Here is a 26,707-nt window from a genome sequence, read left to right as displayed (position 1 = left end):
CCAAATCCAGCTCTGCACTGCACCCACTGATAGCGTTGCACTAGTTATACCAGCAATGGGAGAACTTTTGTTTTTATCATTTGTGGAAAAAATCCCATAACCTAGATGTTTATTATGACCTTTATTTGTAACTACAGCAGCTAAAACATTCCACTGTGGGGAATGGAAAACTTTGAATCTGGGAATATAATGATACCGTATTAGTGACAGAAACACAGCATTAGAGTGACTGACTAAACTTTGATGCAGTGGTTTTCATGGGATAAGAATCGCACTAATTGGATATGTCCCCAAAGGTCTAACGTTTAATTAATTACTATTACTGATAATGTAAATATTAAATACTTGTACTTCACTGTACAACAAAATAACATATGCTATGGGTTTTTCAAGTATTTATCAGTGCAATTTAATGATTTATTTTCTTTACAAAGTGAAATTGAACCATAAGTAGAAAAGTCAATTATTTTAATGAATTAATTCTAAAATATAAAATAAAGGGATAATCCAACAATGGACTTCAGCCCCACACAAAATTAATTAAGAGGTTTTTTTTATAATTACGGGACAACACTATGGCAAATACAGTGAATATTTACAATCATATGATGTCCAAGATATTGCAATGAAAATGTTTCTGATTTCTTACCCCAGCTTTTCCCATTTCTTCCTAGAACTTCTTTTTTGTTTGGATTCCAGATGAAGAGTTTTACATCTTGCATCCATTCTGCACAGGTTTTAGTCTGCTCCATTTGGTTGTATCTCTCAGAATGGGATTGCCTTCTATCCTGAATGTCCTGGAAAGACAGCAGAGGTCCCTCCCATCAGCACACAAATGATCACCATGGTACTGAAGCAAGAGATCAGTTAAGTCCTTAGAACATGTGTCAGATTGTTGGCCAATATATTCTTATTATATTACATATTTTTAAATATGAATGAAGTACTAGTGCAAACTTGATTAATGTTATTAAAATGTAAAGTTTATGTTAGAAATTGATATATTGATTTAAGTATTAGTGCCTACCTATACCTATTTACCCTGGCTCAGTGGCAAACGCAGGATTTCTATAGGGGGGTTTCCAAATGCTAGATTTTAGAGTGAGTGTGGCCAGTCCATGAAGAGGATAGAGTTAGCAGTTAACCAGATTTCATATGCATCATACAAAGTATATTGTGTGTCATAATTCCAGAATATAGAGGACCAGCAATCACAGTAAGCCATTAAATGCGGCAGTAGGCCATCCTGCCTGAGCTGAATGTTTTTATTTTAGATGTGAGCACCATTCCAGGGTATTAAAGCAAGTCCAGGAGTCTGGGGGAGTAGCAGAATAACCTAGCACTGCCCTGGACATATATGTACATATTGGGCTCTATAGCAGCAAATTCCTAACATTGAATGTTTTCCAGATCTCCTAGTTGGCGCACAGGTTATTTATTACTGACTGATACATGTTAAAAGATCCACAGGTGGTGCTAATTATTTCATTTTTGAAACTTTGAAGAACATGCAGAGCTAGTAAAATTCTATTACATTACTATTGCTATTGTGATCATGGTGTGGGCTGGTGAGGGGGGTATCCAGGCAGACGGAAACCCCCCCTGCATTTGCCTATGCGGCTGTACATGAAGAGGTACTAAGTTGTATACATGGCTGTCAACCAATAGTAAATTAACTGACAGTAAAAAGTTACATACATCAGTAGATTAGCATGGTTGTGTCATCTTAGGGGCTGTCAGGATTCAAGGGAATTTTTATGATTCTAGTAGTCACAATTGGTTTGGCGAGACTCATCCAGGTGTGTGGAGTGTAACGGGGACCTGGTTTTCGCAAGTGAATCCTGTAAGGGGATATGGACTTTATTCCCCAAAGATCGCATACCCCTGGTTGGAGACTAGCTGGGAGTAGTAGTGAAGAAGTATTGCAGCATAAAAACAGAATTTAAGGGAAGGTATATCGGGCTAAGGGTCGAGGCCACTAGCAGAGGTTCGTAAATGGAAGGTAAGCCAAGAGGACAGGTCAGGGGCACAGGCAAAGATGCAAAGTCAATAATTAGTCAAACTGGCACACAGGAATTCAAACGTGCTGGACTTTTCGCTCCATATCGGAGGTTTGACGGGGATAAAGTATCGGGCGCGCGCCCGCTTTATCCCCGTATTCAATTTGAAAGCTGTGAAAACGGGACCCGGCGGAAAGGTAAATATCGGAAAAAATTCAGGGAATTTTTGGGAAAGCATCCAGGGACCCCCCTGATGATGTCTTGACATGGGGGATAATTATGGGTACCCTCATTTTGGCCTGTGGAAGGTAAGTATGTTTTTTAAATAGCCGCGGCAGGTGTTTTTTCACGACAGGGAAGAAGGGGTGAAGAAGAGCAAAAAAAACTAGGTGCATCAAATTTGGGGTACATGAAAATGGGTGCAAGCCTATTCTTCAGTCCTCAAGGTGCATTTTGAAAATGATTAAAAAATGCACCTGCCGCTACCACCTGCATTCTTTAAAACACCTGTCGCATACTTGGGAACCCCCCCTGAATTTATTTAGTTAGTTTCAAATTTATTCCCCATATTTTTTTTTTAACCCCAAAATTTAACTAATTTTTTTGGGGTGTCCCTTTATTTTTAAAAAACTTTTTTTGACACAGATCGTTTAAAGGGGGCATTCCCAATGGTGCAGGCTATTTTTTTAAGCCTGCACCCCTAAACCCCAATGCTGCACTTTTTTCGCCAGCAAAGAGCTGGCGAAAAATGATCCCCGTTTTTAACATTGACTTTTTCGCACCGGAGAAAAGTCAATGTAATTGAATATGTGGATATTAGAAATAGGCGAAAATTACATAATCGGTGATAAATTATCGCCGATAACGGACTTTTCGCCCCATATTGAATATGGCACATAGTTTGATTAAAATACCAGACAATATATGGACAGCTTTATACTAACAAAATAGTGCAAAGTCATCATAGACTATAGATCAGAATCTTTGATCAAAATAACAGCCAGTTATTGGTGGTAACTGCCATAAAATCTATGTAAATAATATATAATGTATTAAGTATATATTGTTTTTATAACTGCACCAGTTATTCTGATATTTATCATTATATAATAAATGTATATAATATGTATATATTTGATATGTACATATTCATATACTATTATATACATGTACATTATTTATGTATCTATCTATATATCTACAGTGTATATATATATATATTCTTTAAAGCTGCATAATTATCTAACAATTCATAGGTATTTTAAGTGATTTTATAATTAAGATTTTTTTACTCTTAAACTCAATCTTTTTGAGCACTGATGTATGTTTGATTCTACCTTTGTTTATGTAGCCCCCTTTATCATAAGCCTATGTACAATTATCGTGTTAGACGTCTTTCAGTGTCCTTGGTTACAAGCCTCTATATGTTGTTTGGTTAACTGAGTCATGTGACTTTTTAAAACTTTATTGTGTGCTCACATTTTGGACTTGGATTATTATTGTGTTTGTTCTACAATTACTTATACGTAACTACCATTTAATTACTATGACTTTATTATTCATGTGTATACTAGGAGTTGACTTATCCATTGTGAGCTTTATGGAGCTGCTACAGTACCTGCGACCCTCATCTTCATTACCAGTGCTACCAGGTCTAGACACTTCCACTGCACATTTCTATTCCCTGCTGCTTTACTGATCCTTGTTACCAGCAATTCGAAAACCTCAGGTACAGTATGCTTGTCACCTTTTCCAGCAAAAAAAGGACAGGGTCGTGGCCAGGGGAGTAGCGAGGGTGGTTCCAGTGGAGCATGAGCTCCGGGCACCAAAATGGACAGAGGGCTCCATTCAGAGTTCCGGCTACATAGTATGATGGCCGCCTTTTAGTTTTATCTCGGTTAGTTTGCTCTATATCCTAAATAAGTTATGGATTTTTAAAAATATTATTAGGAAACCTGGAATAATAATAATGGTGGTAGACAGAACATGACATGGTTAGTAGTACTCACATTAATATAGGTGCTATGTATATTTGCTAAGTAGGAGCATAGCTGAGAAGGGAGCTTCCCATAGATGTTCCCATTCCAGTGATAGCTGCTCGGGGCAGTAACTGCAGTAATAAGCTGTGCACTCTGTGGAATCTCACTCTAGCACATGTATTCTGTCAATTTAAGTTAAATGATCAGAATATATAATACAATCTCTTCTATTGACTAATAACAATGATTCAAAGGAGATAAAAGTCAGATCCATATCTGCTATACATAAATAAAGTAGTGCCAAAGGAGCTACCCCTTAATGTCAGACTAAAGCATTTCATTCCCCCAATGGGACCTCAACGGCCAGCATAATACTGCCACTGCTGTTTTTCTCTTTACTTCAGTATTCCCCTACAGGCTGGCCATACCCCACTGGCACAGTTCAGTATAGGGAGAGGGGGGCGCTATGACATACACTTTCTCCGGGCGCCATGGTTCCACGCTACTCCTCTGGTTGTGGCCTAATTGCCATCTTGTTTTCTAATATAGAGATCAGTGCATACTTTTGAAAAAGCATTTCAGGGAGATTGTAAAAGCAACACCTATGAGCACGGTGGTAAAGTGGGAGTGTACTGTTACATCTGAGAGGTGTGTCATAAACTTGATTTGCATCCACAAAACGAGGCCCAAAGCAGCTAGTAAGATCTACTTGTTGATGAAACCACACTGATACTTCTCTGAAAATGCATGTAGCCATAGGGATCATTGTGCCTTATTATAATTTATAACCAATGAGGGGAAATTATACTAATGATTTTGAAATGACAGGGAGCAAAGGCTAAAAACAGGTGCCATGGAGGAGTGGCTACATCATCCTGGGAGTGTGGTTGCTGCATATTGGGCATGGCTATGCCCCCCAAGCAATTTAATTACTGCATGCAGTGGAGACAACAGGGGCGTCTCAAGAAAGGGGGGGGCCCGTGTACACTCCCCGTGCGGGGACCCCCTCCTCTCTCCCCGGTGGTTGGCAGCCGATTGACACGGCTGGCCAGACACCGGAGCATTAGTAGACTTCGGGCACTAGAGTGTGCCTGGAGTCTACTGCGCATGCGCAGAACGCCGGAAAAACTGACACCCGACGCGGGACCACGGACAGGTGAGTTTAAAATAATATGGGTGCAGGGTGTGCGGTGCAGGGCCCCCCTGGACTCGGGGGACCGTGTTTCCCGCACACACTGCACCCATTTTAGATGCGCCACTGGGAGACAGATACACATCCAGACTGGAGATATAGGGATCTATTCATGAAGCAGAGAAGAGCTTTGTTTAGCTGAAATCAGGGCTCTTCTCTGCTTCGTGCTATTCATGGAGCTAGTTTACCGTGGAGAAGTGTATTACTTCCCCAGCGACACCTCCGCCCCATGCCTGTATCGCATCACCATACTATTACATGGTGAGTACGATTCATGAAGGAACGGAAAGCTCAGTTTTCCGTTCCTCTCCTGCGGTACAGATTTGCCATCTGGGAATGACGTTTTCTGTACCATAAGCCAAACAGAGCCTACTTAGTAGCCCCCTTTTCCCAGCATCCATTGAAGCAGGTCTGACTTGACCTGCTGCTCTCAGACGCCAGGGCATGCGCAGTGAGGAGCAGGCATGTATATTGGGCTCCCGATATGTCTGTCTTCTCACTACTTACAGGTGATCGCGGTGGGGCCAGACAGCGCCTGAAGATGCCAGTCAGGTAAGTGTACATGAATGCCTACTAAATGTCACTATATATCGCATCGATGTGCTGCGATATATAGTGATATCTTTTAGTAGCCACTTCATGTTCTACATGAATATACCCGATAAAGACTAAAACTGGGTATACACTATGGGCCTGATTCAGAGCCGTTCGCTATTTGCGGTCGTTCGTTCAAAAACAAGGGGTGGCTATTCAAATGATCCGTTCGCAAATTGCAGTCTGTTCACACCTCTAAGTCTGAACGAGCGAGCAAAACATACGCTCGTTTATTTGATAAAAACGCCCCCTGGCCGCACGCACCATACGTCATGTCCGCTATTTATTAGATTAATCGAGTACATCGTACAGCGTATGAACTGCTCGCTATTCTTGTGGTTGGTTTTTGCTACCACAATCTTGCGAGCAGTTCTGGCTATAAAATAACCCAGTGACGTGGTCAATGACGCTGCTGTATTAATTATGCACACCCTTAAAACGCCCGTTTTGACCTTTAAGCACGCCTGCGTTCGGATCTCCACTCCCCATTTTCAAGCACCTTCCCCTGTTACCACCCACATACGCCTCATTCTGTCACTCAAAATAGCAGGCATTCGCTATATTTCGAGCACATGAATTTCGGCCGCACTGACTGGTTCGCGCATGCGTATAACGATCCGTACGCATGCGCAGATGTGCGAACATCGCTCGGAACGAGCGTACTGCCGCTAGCGAGTGGCTCTGAATGAGGGCCTATATGATGTGTACTCAGCGACGGTGCGATGTAACGATACATCTCGCGCACAGTACAAACTGAACAAGCTATGGTGTATGACAACGTGATGTGTCATTACATGCAGCATGGAACAGCACCACTTCGTTCATTGCATCGCCCCATCTGCTGATGCTGCGATGAACGGCTGTAGTTAACTACGGATCCGATGTACACAGTATACGATGTGTAGAATATATAGTTCCAATCTGCGTCAGAATGGCATATCATACGATATATCATATTGTGTGTCCCCAGTTTAACATAAAAATGCTGACAGACACAGACAAAGGATGGGATAATCATGAGGAGGGGCAGCTTTAGTAAGGGGTGGGCAGGGAAAGATTGGGGATAGAATAGGAGATATGTGAAATATTATTATTATTATTATTATTATTATTATTATTATCATTTATTTATATGGCGCCACAAGTGTTCCGCAGCGCCTTACAAAGTACATAAACAAATTGTAGACAAGTGACTTACAGAATACAATACAATACAGGACATGGATAATATATTTTGCTACATTAGTGACAATATCACCCAGATAAGCAACAGAGCATAAGCAACCAAGTGTTAGGTGCCCTAGTGGTGAGTAAGAAGTAAATGACACTATAGTAAGGAGAAGCACAAGAGGGTAGATGGCCCTGCTCGTGAGAGCTTACATTCTAAAAAGGTGGGGGAAGACAAACTGGGTTGACACAGATGGGGTAGATGGGGACGAAGGAGCATGTAGCAAGGAGTTAGTATGATAGGTGGAAGGCTTTGATGAAGTAGTGGGTCTTGAGAGCCCTTTTGAAGGATCGCAAACAGGTGGAGAGTCTGATGGGGAGTGGGAGAGAGTTCCAGAGGTGGGCAGTAGTGCGGGCAAAATCTTGGAGGCGGGAGTGGGAGGAAGTAATCAGCTGGCATGAAAGGCGGTGTGCATTAGTTGAATGAAGAGGGCGGAGAGGAGCGTGAAGGGAGATGAGATCAGAGATCTATATGGGAGAAGATTGGGTGAGGGCTTTGTGAGCGAGCGTGAGAACCTTAAATTGGGTTTTAAAAGGGAAGGGGAGCCAGTGGAGGGCTTGTAGTAGAGGGGAGGCAGATGTAGAGCGTTTGGAGAGGAAGATAAGCCATGCAGCAGCATTAAGGATAGACTGGAGAGGAGAGAGATGGGATTTGGGGAGGCCAGATAGGAGGAGGTTACAATAGTCCAATCTGAAGATGATCAGTGAGTGTATGAGTGAGTGTATGAGTCTCATCCTGGGTGAGATAGGGTTTGATCTTAGAAATATTTTTGAGATGGAAACGACAGGACTGTGAAAGGTTCTGGATATGTGGTTTGAAGGAGAGGGATGAGTCCAGGATAACTCCAAGACAGTGCACCTTGGGACTAGATGAGATAGTTATTCCATCAATTGATAAAGAAATAGTGGGAAGGGAGGTGATGTGGGAGGGTGGGAAGACGATCAGCTCTGTCTTAGACATATTAAGTTTAGGAAATCGCTGGGACATCCAGGAAGAGATAGCAGAAAGACAGTTGGAGATATGAGTCAGAAGAGAGGGGGAGAGATCAGGGGAGGAAAGGTAGATTTGAGTATCATCAGCATAGAGATGATAATGGAGGTCAATAGAGCTGATGAGTTCACCTAGAGAGGAAGTATAGAGGGAGAATAGGAGAGGACCAAGAACAGAACCTTGGGGAACACCTACTGTAAGAGGCTGTGGGGGGGAAGAGGAGTCGTGAGAGGAAACTGAGAAAGATCGGTCAGAGAGGTAGGACGACAGCCAGGAGAGGGCAGTTTCACGTAGACCAAGGGAGTGAAGGATATTCAGCAGGAGACGGTGGTCCACAGTATCAAAAGCAGCAGAGAGATCAAGGAGAATGAGAAGAGAGTAGTGGCCTTGGGATTTGGCAGCAAGGAGGTCATTGCTGACTTTTGTGAGGGCAGTTTCAGTGGAGTGGAGAGAACGGAAGCCATACTGAAAAGGGTCAAGGAGGGAGTGGGAGGAAAGAAAAGTGGTAAGGCGGTTGTAGACAATCCACTCAAGGAGTTTGGAGGCAAAGGGGAGGAGAGAGATGGGTCGGTAGTTAGAAAGAAAGTAAGGATCAAGGGTAGATTTTTTAAGAATGGGGGAGACAAGGGCATGCTTGAATGCAGAAGGAACAGTGCCTGATGAGAGGGAGAGGTTAATGAGGTGGGCAAGATGGGAAATATGTAGCTAACCAGATCAGCCAAATGTTCACAGCAGCACATAATTATTTCATTATATTATCCAACTTGTGTGATTAAGGGGCCTATTTATCAAGACATTTATTTACATAAAATTTTGTAGAAACTGCAGTTTCTGCATAATTTTATGTATCAATCCTATGTACTAATGGCAATGAAGGTAATTTCTCAAAATTATTATCAATGGGAACTACGATCTGACCCCAATGTACTGTACTACACTTCAAAAAGCAAAGCTTTTCGGAGTTTAGCAGCAGTAGTTTACACCATCTTCAGATAGTGCAAACTACTGTTTGCCTATGGGGGCTCCAGGGGCAGGAGAGAGACCTTTCGATCTCTCCCTCACAGCCCCCAGCCAGTCCCGGAAGCTGACGGGCATAACTCATATCTCCAGCCAGGGATGGACTGGGACTGCTGATCAGCCCTGGCAGTTCACCTGCGCGCGGGCCTGCAAAAGGGGTGTGGCCTAGCCACAAAAGGGGCGTGATTATGTCTCACAGGGGCGTGCCGTGAGTCACGGGAGCCTGGCCATGCGGCACGCCCCCGTCTTTCAGTATCCCGCACGAGCATTGCCGGGAGGCGGTGCTGCTAGCCCAGTGTTTAACACCGGACTGGCCCATCTGGCCATCGGCCCTTCTGGCATTTGCCAGAAGTGCCAGATGGGCAGTCCGACCCTGTCTCCAGCTGTCTCTTTGCTATTTCCTCCTGGAAGTCCTGACGCTTTCTTAAACTTAACATATCTATAAACCTAAGCTGATAATCTTCCCACCCTCCCAAATAACCTAACCTACCTCAATTTCAATATCTATTAATTGCACCACCATCTCCTCTAGCCTGCAAGTGGAGTTATCCTTGACTCCTCCCTCTCCTTCAAATCACACATTCAGTACCTTTCGCATGCCTGCCATTTTCACCTCAGAAATATCTCCAAGATCAGAACCTTTCCCACCCTAGAGGTAGCTAAGACCCTCATACATGCACTGGTCATCTCTACACTGGACTGCTATAATCTCCTCTTATATGGCTTCTCTGACTCTCACCTCTCTTTACTCCAATCTGTCCTCAATGATGCTTCCCAGGTAATCTTCCTCTCCAAAGTTGCTACATCTGCCCCCCATCTCCTACAAACACAACACTGGTTCCCCTTCCCCTTCAGAACCCAATTCAGTTTCTCACACTCACTTACAAAGCCTGCACCCAATCCTCTCCTATTTACATGTCTAACTTATCTCCCTTCACATTCCCTCCTGCCCACTATTAGCGTTTTGTGGCGGCCAGCAGTTTTATAGGATGGAGAAGGAACCTGAGAGAAAGGGGGATTTCCAGATCTAACAAGGATGAGAAAAATTGCCTGAAATCAGACCAGAATTAATATGTATTGGGGAATACCACCATTTGTGGCTAAAAGAGCCAACCTTACTTATGGATGAATTGTAAGGAGAAATGGGGATATAATAACTATGGTGTATAAAGAATTATACCAATAAACATTCCCCATCACTGGTGTGTTGCATTGTATTTTGTGTAGTTTAGTTGCGTCATTAGTTGTTTCTTTAGGATAATATATTTCTGCTGTGTCATCTTCATACAAAGAAAAAGCAAGTATCAGTTCACAATATGGCCCTCATTCAGAGGCGGTCGGAGGATGCAAGCGGTCGCTCAGAAACTGGGCGGCCGCTTGCATCCTGACCGCCCGCCTCTGTTTCGGTCGTTAGGCTGTGGGTTTACACCCACAGCTCTAACGACCGCTAGGGTGATGGTCGCGATGGTCATAGACCATCGTGACCATCGGGGCTTACGAAGAGACCCTAGGGTAGGGTCTCACTTGTCGTAAGCCCCGGAGAGCTTCTGGCTCTGTCAGAGCCGGAAGCTCTCCACTGACATCACTAGTGATGTCAGTGGAGCCTCCCCCAAACGGCAGGCGTTCCCATGGGAACGCCTCCGTTTGGGCTGCCATCCCCCCGGCCCGCCTTCCAAACGGAGCGAGCTGTCAATCAACATCGACAGCTCTCCCCCTTTGGAAAGAGACCCGCTACGACCGGCGCTGTCGGTCGTAGCGGGTCTTACGCATGCGCACGAAGGAGCCGGCTCCCTCGTGCGCATGCGCACTGGACAAACATCGAGGCGGCCGTGCGGTCGTAGACCGTACGGCCGCCTCTGAATGAAGCCCTATGTGTGTGTGGGTGAGATGGATTTCTTTGTTACAAACTTAGAGAACAGTCTGTCAATTTAAGGGTGAAGTGAGTGGGATAACATCATATAAATTTTAGCCTATACATTAAAATAAGAAAAACAAAAACAACCTATTGAAACAATACAAGAAATAGACAAGTACATATATCTGCAGAATACTGAATTATTAACTATTTAATATGTACTAGTGGTGACCATCAACAGCTCGATGGGCGATGGTTTTGAACCTCAAATATAAATCATCGATGGCTCACTATCAATGGTTTGTGTTTCGCACATGCACAGTAGATGCCCACACATGCGCAAAACTCATTTGTGTTTCACCATTGGGCTCAGCCATCAACATTATATCATTGGCCTCTAACCATCGATGGTAACTGAACTGGCGATGGGTGATGGCCAACCCTAAAATGTACAGTGCATGTTATCTATAAATGTCAGGAAGGGCAAAGTCTGGACTACTTTTTACCGTATGCGCAGTCACACTCTCAGGGTACTTTTTGAGAAAAGAAAACTCTAAGAGGTGAAGGGTAGAGATTTGCAGGGACAGAGCTTTCTCGCAAGCTCTGTCCCTGCATGTGATATTTGATACATCCATTTTGAGCAAATTCATCACATACCATCCGCATCTGAGATTCAGATTGTTATAATTATGCCCCTTAATCCATAAAATAGCCCTACACTATTACATGTGTGTTATAGATAATTTTGGATACATTAAAAAGTTTAAAATAAATTACCTCCAGTAGTTTTCTAAATTTTGTTTTGACCCAAGTATAGTGTTTAATATTTTTTGCACAGTGTGGGTACCAGTGCCAGGAGCCTGCTGTTAGTTCTACAAGTGCCACAGGTCAGGCATGCTGGTACCTGTAGTCCCACTGTAAAAAAAAAAAAAAAAAGATTAACTCTTTATTAATGCCATTATACTTGCATTTACCACCAGGGATGCAGGAAAAGGGCCAGGGCTGGTTGATGCTCGGGAGGGGGGAACCCCACTTTCTAAAGCTTGCCAGCCCTGGACTGACCAGTTTGGGGCTGGTTTAATGCTTTGGCAGGAAGACTCCACTTGTGTCTTCCTGCTGTGACATTACCACCCCAGCAATTTTTCATGACCAGACCAAGCTGGGGGAACCCCACACCATTTTCTTTTAACTATTTAGGTGCTTTTAACCCTAAGAAGCATGCACAGTTCATAGTGATCTGTGTATGCTTCTTTTTTACATGTATTTTAAATTAGATCTTTATGTTGTATTTGTATTCAGGTTTGAACAGAAAGTTAAAAAATGAATGCATTTACACCAGCCAAATCTGACTAACATCGAATTTGATTTTGAAATCGATTTCAAAATCGAATGTTAGTTATACCCCTTTCAGACAAAAAAACAATTTATTGGGTCAAACATTTGAACCCGGTAATTTGCTGATCAACACGGATCCTTTTTCTGTCTGAAAGGGTCAACCCGGGTTGAATATCCTGGGACTTCGACCCAGGAATTTACCAGGGTCGGAGACACGGGAATTTCGACCCGGATTGACCCTTTCAGACAGAAGAAATAATTACCGGGTTGAAATGTTTGACCCAGTAATTTGCTCTTCTGTCTGAATGGGGGTACAGGCAGGGCGAATGCCGGGTAAAAGCCAGAATTTCAGCTTTTTCTTGTCTGAAAGTGGTATAAATTAGAGATTTTGCCAGTGATTTATACAGTTAATTTTGAGACAATTTCAGTCGATTAAAATTGACATAAAAATATAAACTCAAAATTTGATCTTTAGTAAATATACCCCGAGGTCCTAGTTTGCTGGGTGACACTGCAGAGAAAGTTGGTCCGCAGATACAATGAACAGGATAAGACTGCAAAACAATGTATGCCAGAACTTCCAGGTATTTGGCCCCACCAGAGATTTACTGAACTTTACTTTATTAGAATTTAATAGTCCTATGCTAAGCTGAGTGTCCAAACCATACCTGCCTACTCTTCCAGAACCTGCAGGAGGCTCCCTTGCACCCACGGAAGAGTAGGCACTTCTCCCACATCCCGCCCACTTCCTAGTGAAATGGGCAGAATGGGGAGAAATTTCCCAGGGATCGGCAGTTCGCGAGTAGGGGACAAGGCCTAATAACGCAATTCTTGGAGATTGAATTATTTGGCCCCACCCAAATTTAAATATACCAGGAGAGGGCGGGGCTTAATTAAGCTGATAGTCTGGCCTTGCCCTCCATCGCCACCCATCTGTATTTCCTCACTGGGTTTCTCACGGAGAGGAAAATCTGAAAGCAGGTAAGTATGGTCCAAACATATACACATTATGGCCTCATTTTTATAGATAAACAAACATAATCATTTTGAATTTATAAAGAAAAAGAGGGTAAGTAGTTGGCCATAGGCTATCCACAAGTAAAAGGAAATTCATTAGAGAAAGATAACTTGAATATATTAAGTGAATGTTTATATATTAAACAGTATTGATTGCTGCATATAGTACTATACTTTAAACAGAAGCCGGGATAAGTTACATCAGAGTAAAGGCTTTCTATAAAAGGTTGGTGCTTAGCATTTTAGCAGTGTGCTTTCATTAAATAAAACATATGTATCAGCCACCTGATACATATCAGAGCGTAGCCGGTTAGATTGGAAGCCTGGTCAATTTTTGTCAGGTTTAATATTTTTTAATGCCATTCTTAATGTATGGTTTCGGTAAGTAAGCCTTTACTCACTGTCAGTGTTTACATAGAAATATAGAAACATCAAGTTTGTCCCCTTGCTTGCAGCTGGTTAGAAATTGCAGTTTGGATAAAATGAACAATTAATGAACAATTAAATTATTTTTTCTAATGTATGGATTATTTAATGAGGAAGGTGGGCAAAAGGAATGTGATAGGCAGTACTTAGATATGGGTTATAATGATGCAATTCATTTGCAATTGCATCATGAATGACTGCCCTCTGCACTTGAGAACCTGAGAAGGTGGCCTATTATCCCAGGAGTAAGAGAGAGCTCCCTGATGTTTGGAAGACTAGGCAAGTATGCATACCCTCCAACATTTCACAGGAAAAATCTGGTGCAGGGGCATGGCAACATACAAAAAGGGCGTGGTTACAGATAAAGGGGCGTGTCCATGAGTACTATACATGGGGGCTGGAGGGAGCTGGCGCTGGCTGGTGTAAAAGTCTTACTTCTGTACACTGGCGCTGGTGTGATTACATCAGCGTCAGTGTTGACTGCACTGCAGAGAACCATGGAGGACGGAGCGGAGCCGCCTGTCACTCAGCAGCGCTGCAGGAGTCCTGTGTCCCAGCAGCACTGCTAAAGAATTCGGGATATTGTACCCACCTGGTACAAACCGGTACAGCCCCTGTTTGCCGATACAGACCTTTAAAAAATGGTACTGTACCGGCTAGATCGGTATATTTGGAGGGTATGAAGTATGCAGTTGTGGCAAGATCGGACATTGGGTGTCCAGAGGCATATTAAGAGAGGAGGGGGCCTGTGTGCACTCTCCATCAGGAGCCCCCTCCTTATTACCCAGCAGCGCACTAGCGCAGTGGACTCTGAGCACAGTAGACTCTAGCTCTGTGCCAGAGTCTACTGCACATGCACAGGTCTCTCTAGGGAGATGGCACTGCAGCCATTTTTCCGGCGATTTTCCTACTGCTCATGCACAAAATGTCGGGAAAATAGCTGCCATTTTCCAGGTGATTTGTACAGCGCTGCTGCCACCGATGCAGAACGCCTGAGAAAAAAAGTACTGATGAAATAGGAGCAATGTGTGCAGTGTGGGCCCATGTGCACCGCACACCCTGCACCCAATATAGATACACCTGTGGGGGTGTTGTCTCCTGGGGTAAACGGTAGCGTTTTCCATGCAGCAGCCAATTGACAGCACACCAGTCCAGAGTGTGTACAAATAGCTACAGTTTCAGTAGTAATGGTGTCTACCACCAAGCTAGCAGCTTGCTCCCCAGGCAGTGAGAGAGAAGCTGGAAAACTTATACACTTTTATTAGCCTCTCACAGGTGGTCTGTCAATCAAAACAGGGTTATATATAAATCCTGCGCTCACAAAATTCAAAAGGTCCCCACCACATATCATATAACAATAAAAAACAATACAGTAATTCAACTGCTCCTTTTTCTGCGATATGTAAAAGTCTATTTCCAAGCAACAGTCTTTTAGAAGAATGAGTTTTCTTTCTTCTATTGAATTTCTTCCTCCAAAAAATCATATTGTTATTTTAATAGTTTGTCATGATTGCATTTGCACAATAATTTTACAATAATTTTACTGTATATTTATGCCACTCTATTTATGTATCCATGCACTTTGCACTTTCTATATATGGAGGACAAATTAATTGAGGGGGAACTGTGTTGCACGCTGCCGCAGGAGCTACGGAAATCTAATTGAGAGGACTTGAGATAGCGGGCACGTCACTTCCGGTTATGTGGCGGATGTGACATATATGCCCTACCCCCTATTTCAATTTCTAATCCTTTACCCATTAATCCTGTTGACCATGCTGGGATATAGAGAAAATAGACATTTATTAGTCAAATCAATATTTGACCAAAGAGATAAAAATAGGGATTCTGTCTTGTAGATTGATGAAGACCTGGAAGGTATAGTAAGTAAGCTAGAGAAGGTACTCATCAAAGAAAGCAAAACCTGGTGGGAGGCTGTGACATTGGAGAGATACATGGCAGATAGTTTGATCCCTAGAGGTCTACAAATTAAAAAATCCTGTTCTTTCAGATCGGGGAATGGTGATTTCAATGAGGAATAGCACAGCATATTAAAATCCTGCTCTTTCTCATTGATGTACCTCATTATAAAAGAAAGGAAGGCTGAATTATCCATGCTAGAAAGAGAGATATCAGAATTGACTACTCTAATTGAACCATTTAGGGAGTCGCCCGAATGTAAAGAATTGGAAATCAATCTAGAATTAAAAATTATACAAAAAGAAAAAGAAATTATAATGAGGAATCAACAAAAATTTATTAGAGATAGGAAAGAACAAACCAGTATTAGAGATATTAGGGATGAAGATAGATAGAGTGTTATAGGGGAAGAAGACGAGGCTATTTCACCTCAGACTTGTCCAATCCATGATACTCCCAATATATATATAGAAAAACTCATTATAACATCTATAAAACACAGCTAAGAGACCAAACGTGGAGTAGAAAATATAATATAGAGAAACGTGTGAAAAATCGACAAGGAGAACAGAGATATAGAAATTATACAGACAAACGAGAATACCATAACTCGTATAGAGGCAACTTGGGAGTGAACTACAATTGGAGAAATAATGAGAGGAACCCCAATAGAGGGAAATTCCAACCAAGAATTGCCTATCATGATGTCCCTACGCATAATAGGTTTGATCCACTTGAAAGGGAAGTTTTTTTGGACAGGGGTCGAATACAGAGGAGGTACCAATAATAGACAAACAAAACCGGATACATAGAGGAAAAAGGGGGAGAGGAAGAAATAAGAAAGTGGATAAGCCAATTGCCAACCCCCAAGTAAATAGTGCAATATACACAAAAATTTTCAATTTAAGCTCCCATATTTTAGATAACAATGAGGAAGCCATTTTAAGTAAAGGCCTGAAATTTGCCCCGGTGAACAAACTAAATAAATTTGAGACTTATCTTGATGTACAAAAATTCATATGGAAAGTAAGTCTAAAGAAGTACTTTGCAGGAATGAATAATACACAGGAAATAAGGAACCAATTTAAGCCTAAATCAACATTTAATCCAGTTTTTACTCGGGACTGTTTTATAAATAGCTTCAACAATATTGTTTGTGCAGAAATTGAAAAGATCCATCTGCAGAAAAAAAACAAAATTCAATTTGAATTAAGAGGAATTCGACGCTATGAGGAAACTGGAAAAAAAATCGAGATCTGATTATAAAACCTGCTGATAAAGGGGGGTGGGGGGGGCATTGTTGTCATGGACAAAGATAAATATAAGATGGAAATTCAAAGACAACTAAGTGATAAAGAAACCTACACCCTTTTAAGGGGGGACCCCACAGAAAAAATTGAAAAGAAGTTTGTGAAGATGTTGGAAAAATGGGAAAATAAAGGAACCATTACCACTACTGATAAGGAATATTTAATCAAAAAAGAACCAGTATTAAAAAAAAGAAACATTGTGATGGAATATTTGTTAAAACTCTGCATAATTGTCAGCTTTTTAAATATTTTTATATTTTACATTGTTTAAGAAGCACTGCTTTTAAATCATACAGATTATTTATAGATTGATTGACAGGAAAGGCGGAGTTACATCACTGCTATATAAACAGGTCTAGTTCATTTACCAGTCACACTTTGAGAAAGGCTTGTGGCCGAAACGCGTCTGTGTGACTGGAGGGACCGCGGCTGTGGGGTGACTATAGTACTTTAAGAAGTACTACGGGGAGGTGATTTGAACCCCGGTATCTCATTCACCATCTTATGTCTACATGCTTGCCTTGGTTGGAAGGCCCCATTTGCGGCCAATTTTTATTTATTTTGTGTGGTTATATCAAATAAATGTGACAGTATTACACTATAGTTGCTCTTGTTCCAAATTTCCTTTGAGGTTTTGATGTATATTGCTGGGTGTGGACCATACATCACGCATTGAGAAAAAAAAAGAAAGAAATTAATCTCTTCATGTTTTGATAAGACGGATCAGCTAAACCTACATGTAAGTAGGTCTGTCAGTCAAGGCTGCTCACTAGCCTGATTACCACCAGACAGAAGCTAGAAACCTGGGGCATACATAACTTTCATCCACAAATTCCCCAGTGCTTTTGTAACATATCCCTCCCTCTTGTTTCAACCTGTGAGGCGGAACACCTGTATCTGCTAAGCAGAAAATATGAGACAAAGCATCTGCATTGGCAAATTGGCTTCCTGGTCTATGGCAAATTGGCTTCCTGGTCTATGGTCTGCTGAAAATTTTAAATTTTGTAAGAACCATCTTGTTATTCTCCCATGGCTCTCTTTATTCTCAAACATCCATTTTAATGAAGCATAATCAGTAATTAAACGGAAAATTTCTTCCCAAGAGGTAGTACCTGAGTGTTTCTAAGCCCACTTAATGGCCAACGCTTCAGTTTTCTACTCACATAATTATAACCATCTTTGTTCTGAGAGGGAACAGCACCTTTCCCTACATCTCATGCATTTGTTTACTGTACACAACAAATTCTCTTTTCAAGTGAGGTGTCATCAACCCTGGTTGGGGGCACAGCGCTACCTTTAACGTGTGAAAAGTCTTTTCTGTGTCAGGATTCCACTTAACTATAACTTACTGTTTACCCTTGGTAAGGTCAGTCAAAGGGACAGCAATGATGGTAAAATTGGTTATACATCTTCTGTGATACCCCATTATTCCCAAGAAATCATTCACCTTCTTATTTAAAGGTTATGGCCACTTTTGTATTGCCTTAATCTTATTAAGTTTTGGCTTTATCAAACTCCTGCTTATGATGTATCCAAGATACTTTACCTCTTCCATCCATAAGTAACACTTTTTTTGGAGTGGCTATCAATCATGCCTTATGTATGGAGTCCCTGCTTGTACCGTGGGTAAGTGCCAATCAGGACCATAGATGACTACATCATCAAGATAAACAGCAGCATACTTTCTATGAGGCCTTAGGATCCTATCCATCATCTTCTGAAAGGAGGATGGTGCTCCATGTAACACAAATGGTAACATCATATATTCAAGCAGACAATCCGATGCTGAAAAAGCTGTCTTTTGTTTTGCACTGTCTGTCAATGGCACTTGCCCGTACTCTTTAGTTAAGTCTAGAGTGGTTAAGTACCATGCTGTTCCCAGCCTTCCAAGTAGTTCATCCACACATAGCATTGTTAGGTAGGCATCAAACTTAGACACACTATTCAATTTACAGAAGTAATTGCGGAAGCGGAAGCTCCCGTCGGGTTTCGGAATAAGTACAATGGGACAGATCACTCACTGGGTGACTCTTCAATTATATATTGTCCCCAAGAACAAAGGTGAGTAATTGGGCATTTTGATTGTACACCCTTTGTTGTGCCCGTTGGGTGTGTTCCAAGTGTTCTCTCATTATCGCCACTGCAGTTATTCTTTCCTGTATATGAGAAACATGCCCAAAAAACTTTTTATAAGAACTGGGTTGCCCCTCCCATGTCGCTTTTCGCAATATCCAGCAATCTCCTTGGGTGTATCACAAACAGTAAAGCAAAAGGCGAGAACCCTGTAAAGGATTGTGGAACCTCTCTAATGGCCAGCAATAAATAGGGTAATAAATAATCCCAATCTTTACCATCTTTATCACCTTCTTTATCATATTCTTTAGAGATTTGTTAAATCAGTCTGAGTGTGATACATGGAGGTCCTTAGATAAGTAATCTTAAACAGGAGGCAGATCTCTTTCATGATTCTTGGCATAAATGGGGTACCCTGGTCAGTTAGTATTTCCTTAGAAATTCCCACTCTGCTAAAGATATGTACTAGATCCCTAGCAATTCTCTTTGTTGACGTATTGTGCAATGGTATAGCTTTTGAGTATTGGCAGCATAATCCATTATTACTAAAATGTATTGATGACCCTGGGGTATAATTTACTAGTGATCCAACCAAAGCCATAGCTATTCGCTTAAATGGTACCTCAATAGTGAATAATGAGACAAGCGGACTTCAATAATGTGGTCTAGGAGCATGGTACTGACACGCAAAATCTGGGCTTGGTGAATAGTGCAGCAACATCACTAACTCAAGGGACTGAGGGCCTGATTCAGCAAAGATCGCCGTTGCTAATACGCACGCAATCAGTCAATTCATTTGCACTGTGCATGCGTATGCATCGCAGCGTGCGTGCCAGATGCTGCGGTCAGAACTGCGTACGCAGAGGCTACGCACACGCACGACAGGAAGTGCCGTTTTACAGGAAGTGACATTTGTGGGTGGTGACAGGGGGGTGGTCAGGGAAATGTAGACGTGCCAGTGCGTTTCAACGCCGTTGCATGGGCGTGCATAAATTATCCACTGCGATACCAGACGCCTCCTGAGTGAGGTCTGGGCTTCCTTATCTGTGCGTCTGGGTCCGATGTTACTCGATGTTACCGATTGTTTAGCTATGTTGGCCAAGTGTACGGATGTGGTTAAGGGGAAGTGGGCGTCCTTATGTCAGGCTGTGTTCGCAATGTGAATGCAAACATTTAAATATCACCACTGATATTAGCAACGCAGTTGCGTGCGTATAAACAGAATAGCAATCCTTGCTGAATCACGCCCTCGGGGCCTAATTCAGAGATGTACATAATTCAATATTTACGTACATCTCCAATGTTTGCTGATCTGTGTCTATGATGTTGCTTGCAGTGCTCCAAAAGCCGCAGCATGATTAACATGCAGCAACGGTGAGCTTACCAGAAAGCAGGGGCATTTCTGGGCGTGTCAAAGCCAGTGGCTGCGTCCTTGGATGCAACTTCACTGGCCCCAGCAGCGTGATTTATCCGGACATCCTGAGTTAAGCTGGCCACACACTAGACCAACTTACATCCAACCAGCCAACTAGTTGATTGGTTGGAATGAAAATCTGGTAAGGTATGAAAGCAAATGACAATCAGCAATTTGCTCCCGAACGCCTGAAAATGGGCAAAAACTGTTGTTTGAACAAATTGTTTAGATCAAACATTTAACAAACTTGTCTGATGACCATTTTCATCTCTTTTCTGGCATTTAGGAGCAAATTGCTGATTATCAGTTACTTCCATTCCTTACCAGATTTTAATTCCAACCAATCAACTAGTTGGCTGGTTGGACAGATAATCTTTAGATGTGTGGCCAGCTTAACACGAGGGTTACTCAGATGCCCAATGTTCATGCAGTCTTCGGATGCAGCAGCAGACTGGAGAAGCTGGCAGGAGGCGTCTATTTACACAAAATGCCTCCTGCAGCATTTGCATGTTGTTGCACAATATCGTACATCTTTGTATCAGGCCCTTTAGTGTGTTGCTGTCATTGCATGGGTATTTTGTTGCCTGGAGACCTGCATCTGTTTAATCCCAATCTGTAGTTGGACAAAAGTAAAACTGATCTCTATTATCATAACACATCGAGTTGTGTTAAACAGACTTTTACATGTTTATTTTACATTTTAAAAGATGCATGGGTCATCCTGAGTGTATGTTTATTGCCCACTACATGCTCTTTATTAAACAGCTCACTCAGAGATATCTGGTAATTATGGAGCTATATAGGTACATCTCCATTAGTAAGTGAAATTGATTGTTTTGGGGACTTGATCAGTTGCCTATGATGCAGCCATGTCCATTATAGCTGAGCCTTTGCAATGTGGAATATGGGAGATGAAGGGAAATGATGTCCTGGGACTGAGTCCAGGAGAATAAATACTCCCTGCCTGAGTTGGCTGTTATATTATACAGCTCTGCTCCTCCTCAGGACACCTGTTTCCCTTGTTAGGATTGAATCCGGTATTCTGCTGACAATTTACTGTTCAGAAGTGGAATCACACATCTAGTCACATCTAGTTAAATGATGTTCACTATTTTCAGTGTAAAGGTGTAACTTAAAGATAAGGTCACGTATGAAAATGCTGCGACGTGTGGTTGTCTACTGTATAATTAGGTTTTGCATGGCTGTAAAAAAGGATCTTAATGGCACTGACATTGAAATATGTGTAACTAACTTTCAATGACCACAACATGTCAATGTGTTCATGTTTTATGGGTAACAGAGAATGAGATATGACTGGCATGTAGCATTATAATCATTAAAGGATATATGTGGCAAATGTTTCTTCTTCACAATTCTGTAGATGCCATTGCACACTGTGGGGCTCATAAAGAGCTCTGGCATTGTATGCATGGAATTAAATGTATATATAAGTCCGTATGCAGGGTTCTACACATCTCTGCGGTAGAGCCGCCCCTATCTGTGAACTGGGGGCCTGATTCAGAACCGTTAGCGATTGCTTGGAGCGAGCGATGTTTTGCAATGTGCGCATGCGTATGCATCGCAGTGCGCGTGCGTGAACTAGGCCAAGCGATCGGAAAGCATTCGCTCGCCCAGCAGAGACAGCCCAGCTGAATGAGTGACAGGTCAAGCTGTTTGTGGCTGGTAACAGGGGCAGGCCACTGGAAACGGGGGAGTGGAGGTGCGAATGCAGGCGTGCCTGAGCATCTTAACGCCGTTTCAGAGGCATGCATAATTAACAGCCAGCGTCATAGTACACGTCACCTGGTTGAATTATACACAGAAGTGCTCGCAGTGCTTGTGGTAGGGTATAGTCAACCTCAAGCGCTGCGTTCACTTCCGATGGAACCCGATGTACCGATGGTTGCATACACTTCCAGGAGATGACATGCGCTAGTGGGCGTCTAAAGACAGACTGGTGGGCATCTGCATACACACCGCCATTGCACACAGAGACATAGTGGGTGTACTTATGCCTTGCCGTGCGATCGCCTGCCTTGCCATCACTTAGCCGAATTTGCATACGCTGGGAGCGAGCGTAGGCATCTAGCGAATGGGTCTGAATCAGGCCGAGGGTTTTATAGCTGTCATCATTAGCAGTTGCACTTGCCACAGCCCTATCTCTGGTGAAAATGATCAATTTAAACCAGGCTTAAATACGTGAATGTACAATTACATTCTGCAATTTGGGTGACATGGCCTCACTATTACCACCCAGTTACACCTCTTCAACCGCAAGTGGAGATTCAACTGAGATTCAACTAACTCTGCATTGTCCATACTTGGATGCGCGTGGCTTTGGAGCATGAGTAGCAAGCCCATAAATAAGGGTGTTCAACTGCTGCTGCGCTCAGGGTGCAAAGCGGAGAGGGGCTGCACTGCCTCGGTGCAACAAATGTTGTCTTTTTATATTAGGGAGGCACTGAATCCAAGTTAGTCTGGTTATACACCAATGTACATCTATGTATGTAACATTCCAACTCAAAATATCCAAACTATTTACTACCGGGAACTCGCAGGGACAGCAGTTGCGGTAACCGCTGTCCCCGCAAGTTATATCCCTGGAATTTCGGAGAAGTCTTTCACTGAAGTGAAAGACTTCCCCCAGGGGAAGCTGACACTACGCAGGCGCACACCGTCAGCTTCCTGGACTGGCTGGGAAAGATCTCTTTCCTGCCCCTGGAGCCCCCATAGGCAAACAGTATTTTACACTGAAGATGGTGTAAACTACCGGTGCTAAACTCTGAAAATCTTTGCTTTTTTGGAACTTAGTACATAGGGGTCAGATCGTAGTCCCCATTGATAATAATGGGGAATGCGATATGAAGTGCAAATTAGCACTTTGCCAGAGATGTGTGTGAAATCTCCTGCATTGTGCCATTAGTACATAGATTAATAAATCCTTGGGAGGAATGCAGTGCCTCATGGCTACTGTGTTCTATTGTATTGTTCCAGGGTTGGATTTACCATTAGGCAAGCAGGGCGCCATCCAAGGGCCCATCTGGTCCCAATGGGCCCTTTGCTAAGCCCCCCGCCTGAAATCCAGCCTTGGTGAGAACCTGCCATGCTGTGTGTGATCTGCTGAGGACACACACACAGCCAGTTTAGCAGCAGCAGTGCAGCATGGTGCGGTCCCTGCCCCTCTTATGCGGGGGGAGGAGGAGGCGGAGTTGCAGTCCTTCAGCTGGGAGTCAGGGCTCACACACATTTCCTGCCTGTAGGGGACCAGTGTCTCCATTTCATGATCCTCACCTCCAATCAGTTCCTGAGTTATACATTTTTGGCAGTACCATTTTTTTTTAATGATTTTCCCCCCCTTATTACTACTATAATATCTACAAATTTTTTGATCCAGTGCAGTTACTTGCTACATAATTTTCACCTAATATTGTTGGTCATCTTTGCAACATTGTTTTATACAATTTTTCCAATCCGAAACTGTTTAGAAGAACTTCTGTTCAGATTCCTGTCTGTTGTTTTTCAAAAAGAATATCATCTTACATAATTATTGAAATCTGTTATTAGGATGGTGTGCTTTAGGGTACAATAATGTTTTATTGTGTGTACTAAGAAGGATTTTGCTTCTTTCATTATTATTTGGTCATTTACACTTTTATTATTGCATATTAATAAAATTTACTGAATTCTCAACGGCACTCCACTCTTTTTCCTTTTGTATAGAGTCTGAATGGGGAGCAGAACCCACTGTGAGAGCTGCTTCTCTGAATTTGGGGTGACCATTGCTATACATTAGCGCACCTTAATCTTTTTGCTCCATTTTAAAAAATTGGACTGTGAGTGTGTTTATTATTTTAACTATTTAAACTGAAATGTGGTCTGCCATGTGTAATGTGTTTCACTGGATGACCAGGAGACAAGGAGGTGGTTGTGGAGGTCCATGAGTGCACCCTGGCTAATGTTAGTTTTTATCTGCCACTTATACAGGGTGTGGTATACCATGTCACCGTTCACAATGTCAACATTCAGATTGTTGATAATGGTCACAATGTCGACATTCACAATCTCGACACTGACACAATGTCGACATGTTAAAAATGTTGACATTATGCATGTCAACAGTGAGGTACTAATTTATCCTAACCACATCCTAACCCTAACCGCTGGCTGGGTATGGGAGACCGGCAGACGAGATGCCGGCTGTCAAAACCGACGGTGGCATTTCGATGCTCAGAATCCCAAAAGGGGCTAGGTAAGTATCCTAACCCTCCCTTCTTCACTCCCTAAGCTTAACCTCGCTTCCTAAATCCTAACCCTCCCTACCCTGCACCCTAACCCTCCCTCCTTAACCTCGCTCCTACATCCTAACCCTCCCTACCCTGCACCCTAACCCTCCCTCCTTAACCTCGCTCCTACATCCTAACCCTCCCTACCCTGCACCCTAACCCTTCCTCCTTAACCTCGCTCCTACATCCTAACCCTCCCTACCCTGCACCCTAACCCTCCCTCCTTAACCTCGCTCCTACATCCTAACCCTCCCTACCCTGCACCCTAACCCTCCCTGTTAGTGCCTAAACCTAACCCTCCCCTCTTAGTGTCTAACCCTAACCCTCCCAGGTGGTGCCTAACCCACTCTGGCCACTGCCTAACCCTAACCTCCCCCCTCCCACAGCCTAACCCTAACCTCCCCCCTCTCACGGCTAACAGCTAACACGGCTATACTTACAATCGCGATGCTGGTTGTCAGGATTCCGGCGTCTGCATCTCAACTGATGTCGGGATTCCGGAACCGGTGTACTGTCTGCAGGTCGGGATACCGGCGCTGGGATTTCGACCACCGGGATCCAGATCATAGGTAAATTCACTACATCCCCCTAAACGTAGCCTAATTCTAATGCTCATATGTTCATAATGTCGACATTTTGAACATGTCAGTTTGTCAATGTGGACATATTGAATATTGACATGTAGCATATCGACATTATGAACTGAGACTGTCCGAATATGTAAACGTTTGAATGTCGACATTTTGAACTTGACAACATTACAATGTCAACATATTGAATGTTGACATAGTAACTACATACGCTTATACAGACATACTTTACATTACTTTAATGTATATGCTCTGATTTATTTTTTTCTTTAATTTAAAGTTGTATTTTGCAAGGAAATAGTAAAATAATACTATCAAGTACATAAGCCGAAAGTTTTTGTACATAGCCTTGAACTGATATGATTGTCCTCCTTACATTACCATTTGTCCATAACTGCACCACCACCATCTAATAAAATTGTGAGAGCTTAACTGTTTGGGATTAATTCAATTAGGAGCGAGTGGGGCAAACCGCTGTTACAACAGCATGGAAAACCAGCAGAGGTATCGCAACCCACTTCAATTAGCCCCAGAGTCGTGCATATGGCCATCCTTATGCTGGCCATACACCTACGCGATTTTGGGCCGAGTACCCAATTTTCGACGTGCCGTACGATGAAACGTGTGGAAATCGTGTGTTTTTTTAGGTAGGATATGATGCGATACGCGCTCCTGCAGCCATCAAAACGTATCGTGTGATCAGATATGCAGTCCATCTTATCCGTGGTGTTCGTATGCTGATCGTGCGGTTTATTTCAGCATGCGATGCATCATGCGTCAGACCGTGCGAGCGGCGTAATTTGATTGACAATTTCCTGCCAAAGCCCACTGCAACAGCGAGCGGAGGAGAGCAGCATCAGCGAGAAGCTGAAGATTCTTGCCGTAAACAACAGCAGGTATGTATTGTTTTCTGCCCAGCAATGCCCACTGGCCACCAATGTTTCCCCTGCAGTGGCCATGTTTACTATATGCGCATATTGGCATTTATTTAGGGGCCTGTACACACTGCCACACCTATGTTTGCCTAGCAATGCCCACCTCTGTCCCACCTCTGTTTGCCCAGCAATGCCCACTGGCCACCAATGTTTTGTATATGCATAGTATAAATACATAAGTATTTATATGTGTATAAAATAATTTACACTTATCTAAACATTTAAACTTTATTAATAAATAGTCAACATTTAGGCCCCCGTTATTTGGGGGCCTTTTTAATTATGCAGTTCAATGGCCACACCCATTGTTTCGGGTGGCCAGAATTAGTCCAGTAAGGCCCCCTTTATTTGGGGGCCTTTTAAATTATGCAGTTCACTGTTGGGGGTGGCCAGAATTAGTCCATTTAATTTTAAATGGTTTTTATTTTTATTTTTTTCAAGCATGTCCCTGGATCGTGAGCCTGAATTTATCACAGGGTTTCTCGAACTGTACAGGCAGCATGAATGTCTTTGGCACCAAAAATCCAAGATGTACAGCAACAAACAGAA

General features: G+C 42.7%; 1 protein-coding gene across 1 annotated transcript in view; it reads right to left on the bottom strand.

The window, feature by feature from the left end:
* Positions 1–26,707, bottom strand: part of ATP1B4 (ATPase Na+/K+ transporting family member beta 4) — a 91,357-nt gene that overhangs the window by 52,900 nt on the left and 11,750 nt on the right. The window contains exon 3 of the mRNA XM_088478202.1: positions 650–797. Coding sequence (XP_088334328.1) covers positions 650–797 — 148 coding nt within the window. The remainder of the gene's footprint in view (positions 1–649; positions 798–26,707) is intronic.

Source organism: Taudactylus pleione, unplaced genomic scaffold (genome assembly GCF_031769625.1).
Source record: "Taudactylus pleione unplaced genomic scaffold, aTauple2 ptg000211l, whole genome shotgun sequence".
NCBI classification, from domain to species: Eukaryota; Metazoa; Chordata; class Amphibia; order Anura; family Myobatrachidae; genus Taudactylus; species Taudactylus pleione.
This window is presented reverse-complemented; position numbering and strand designations above follow the sequence as displayed.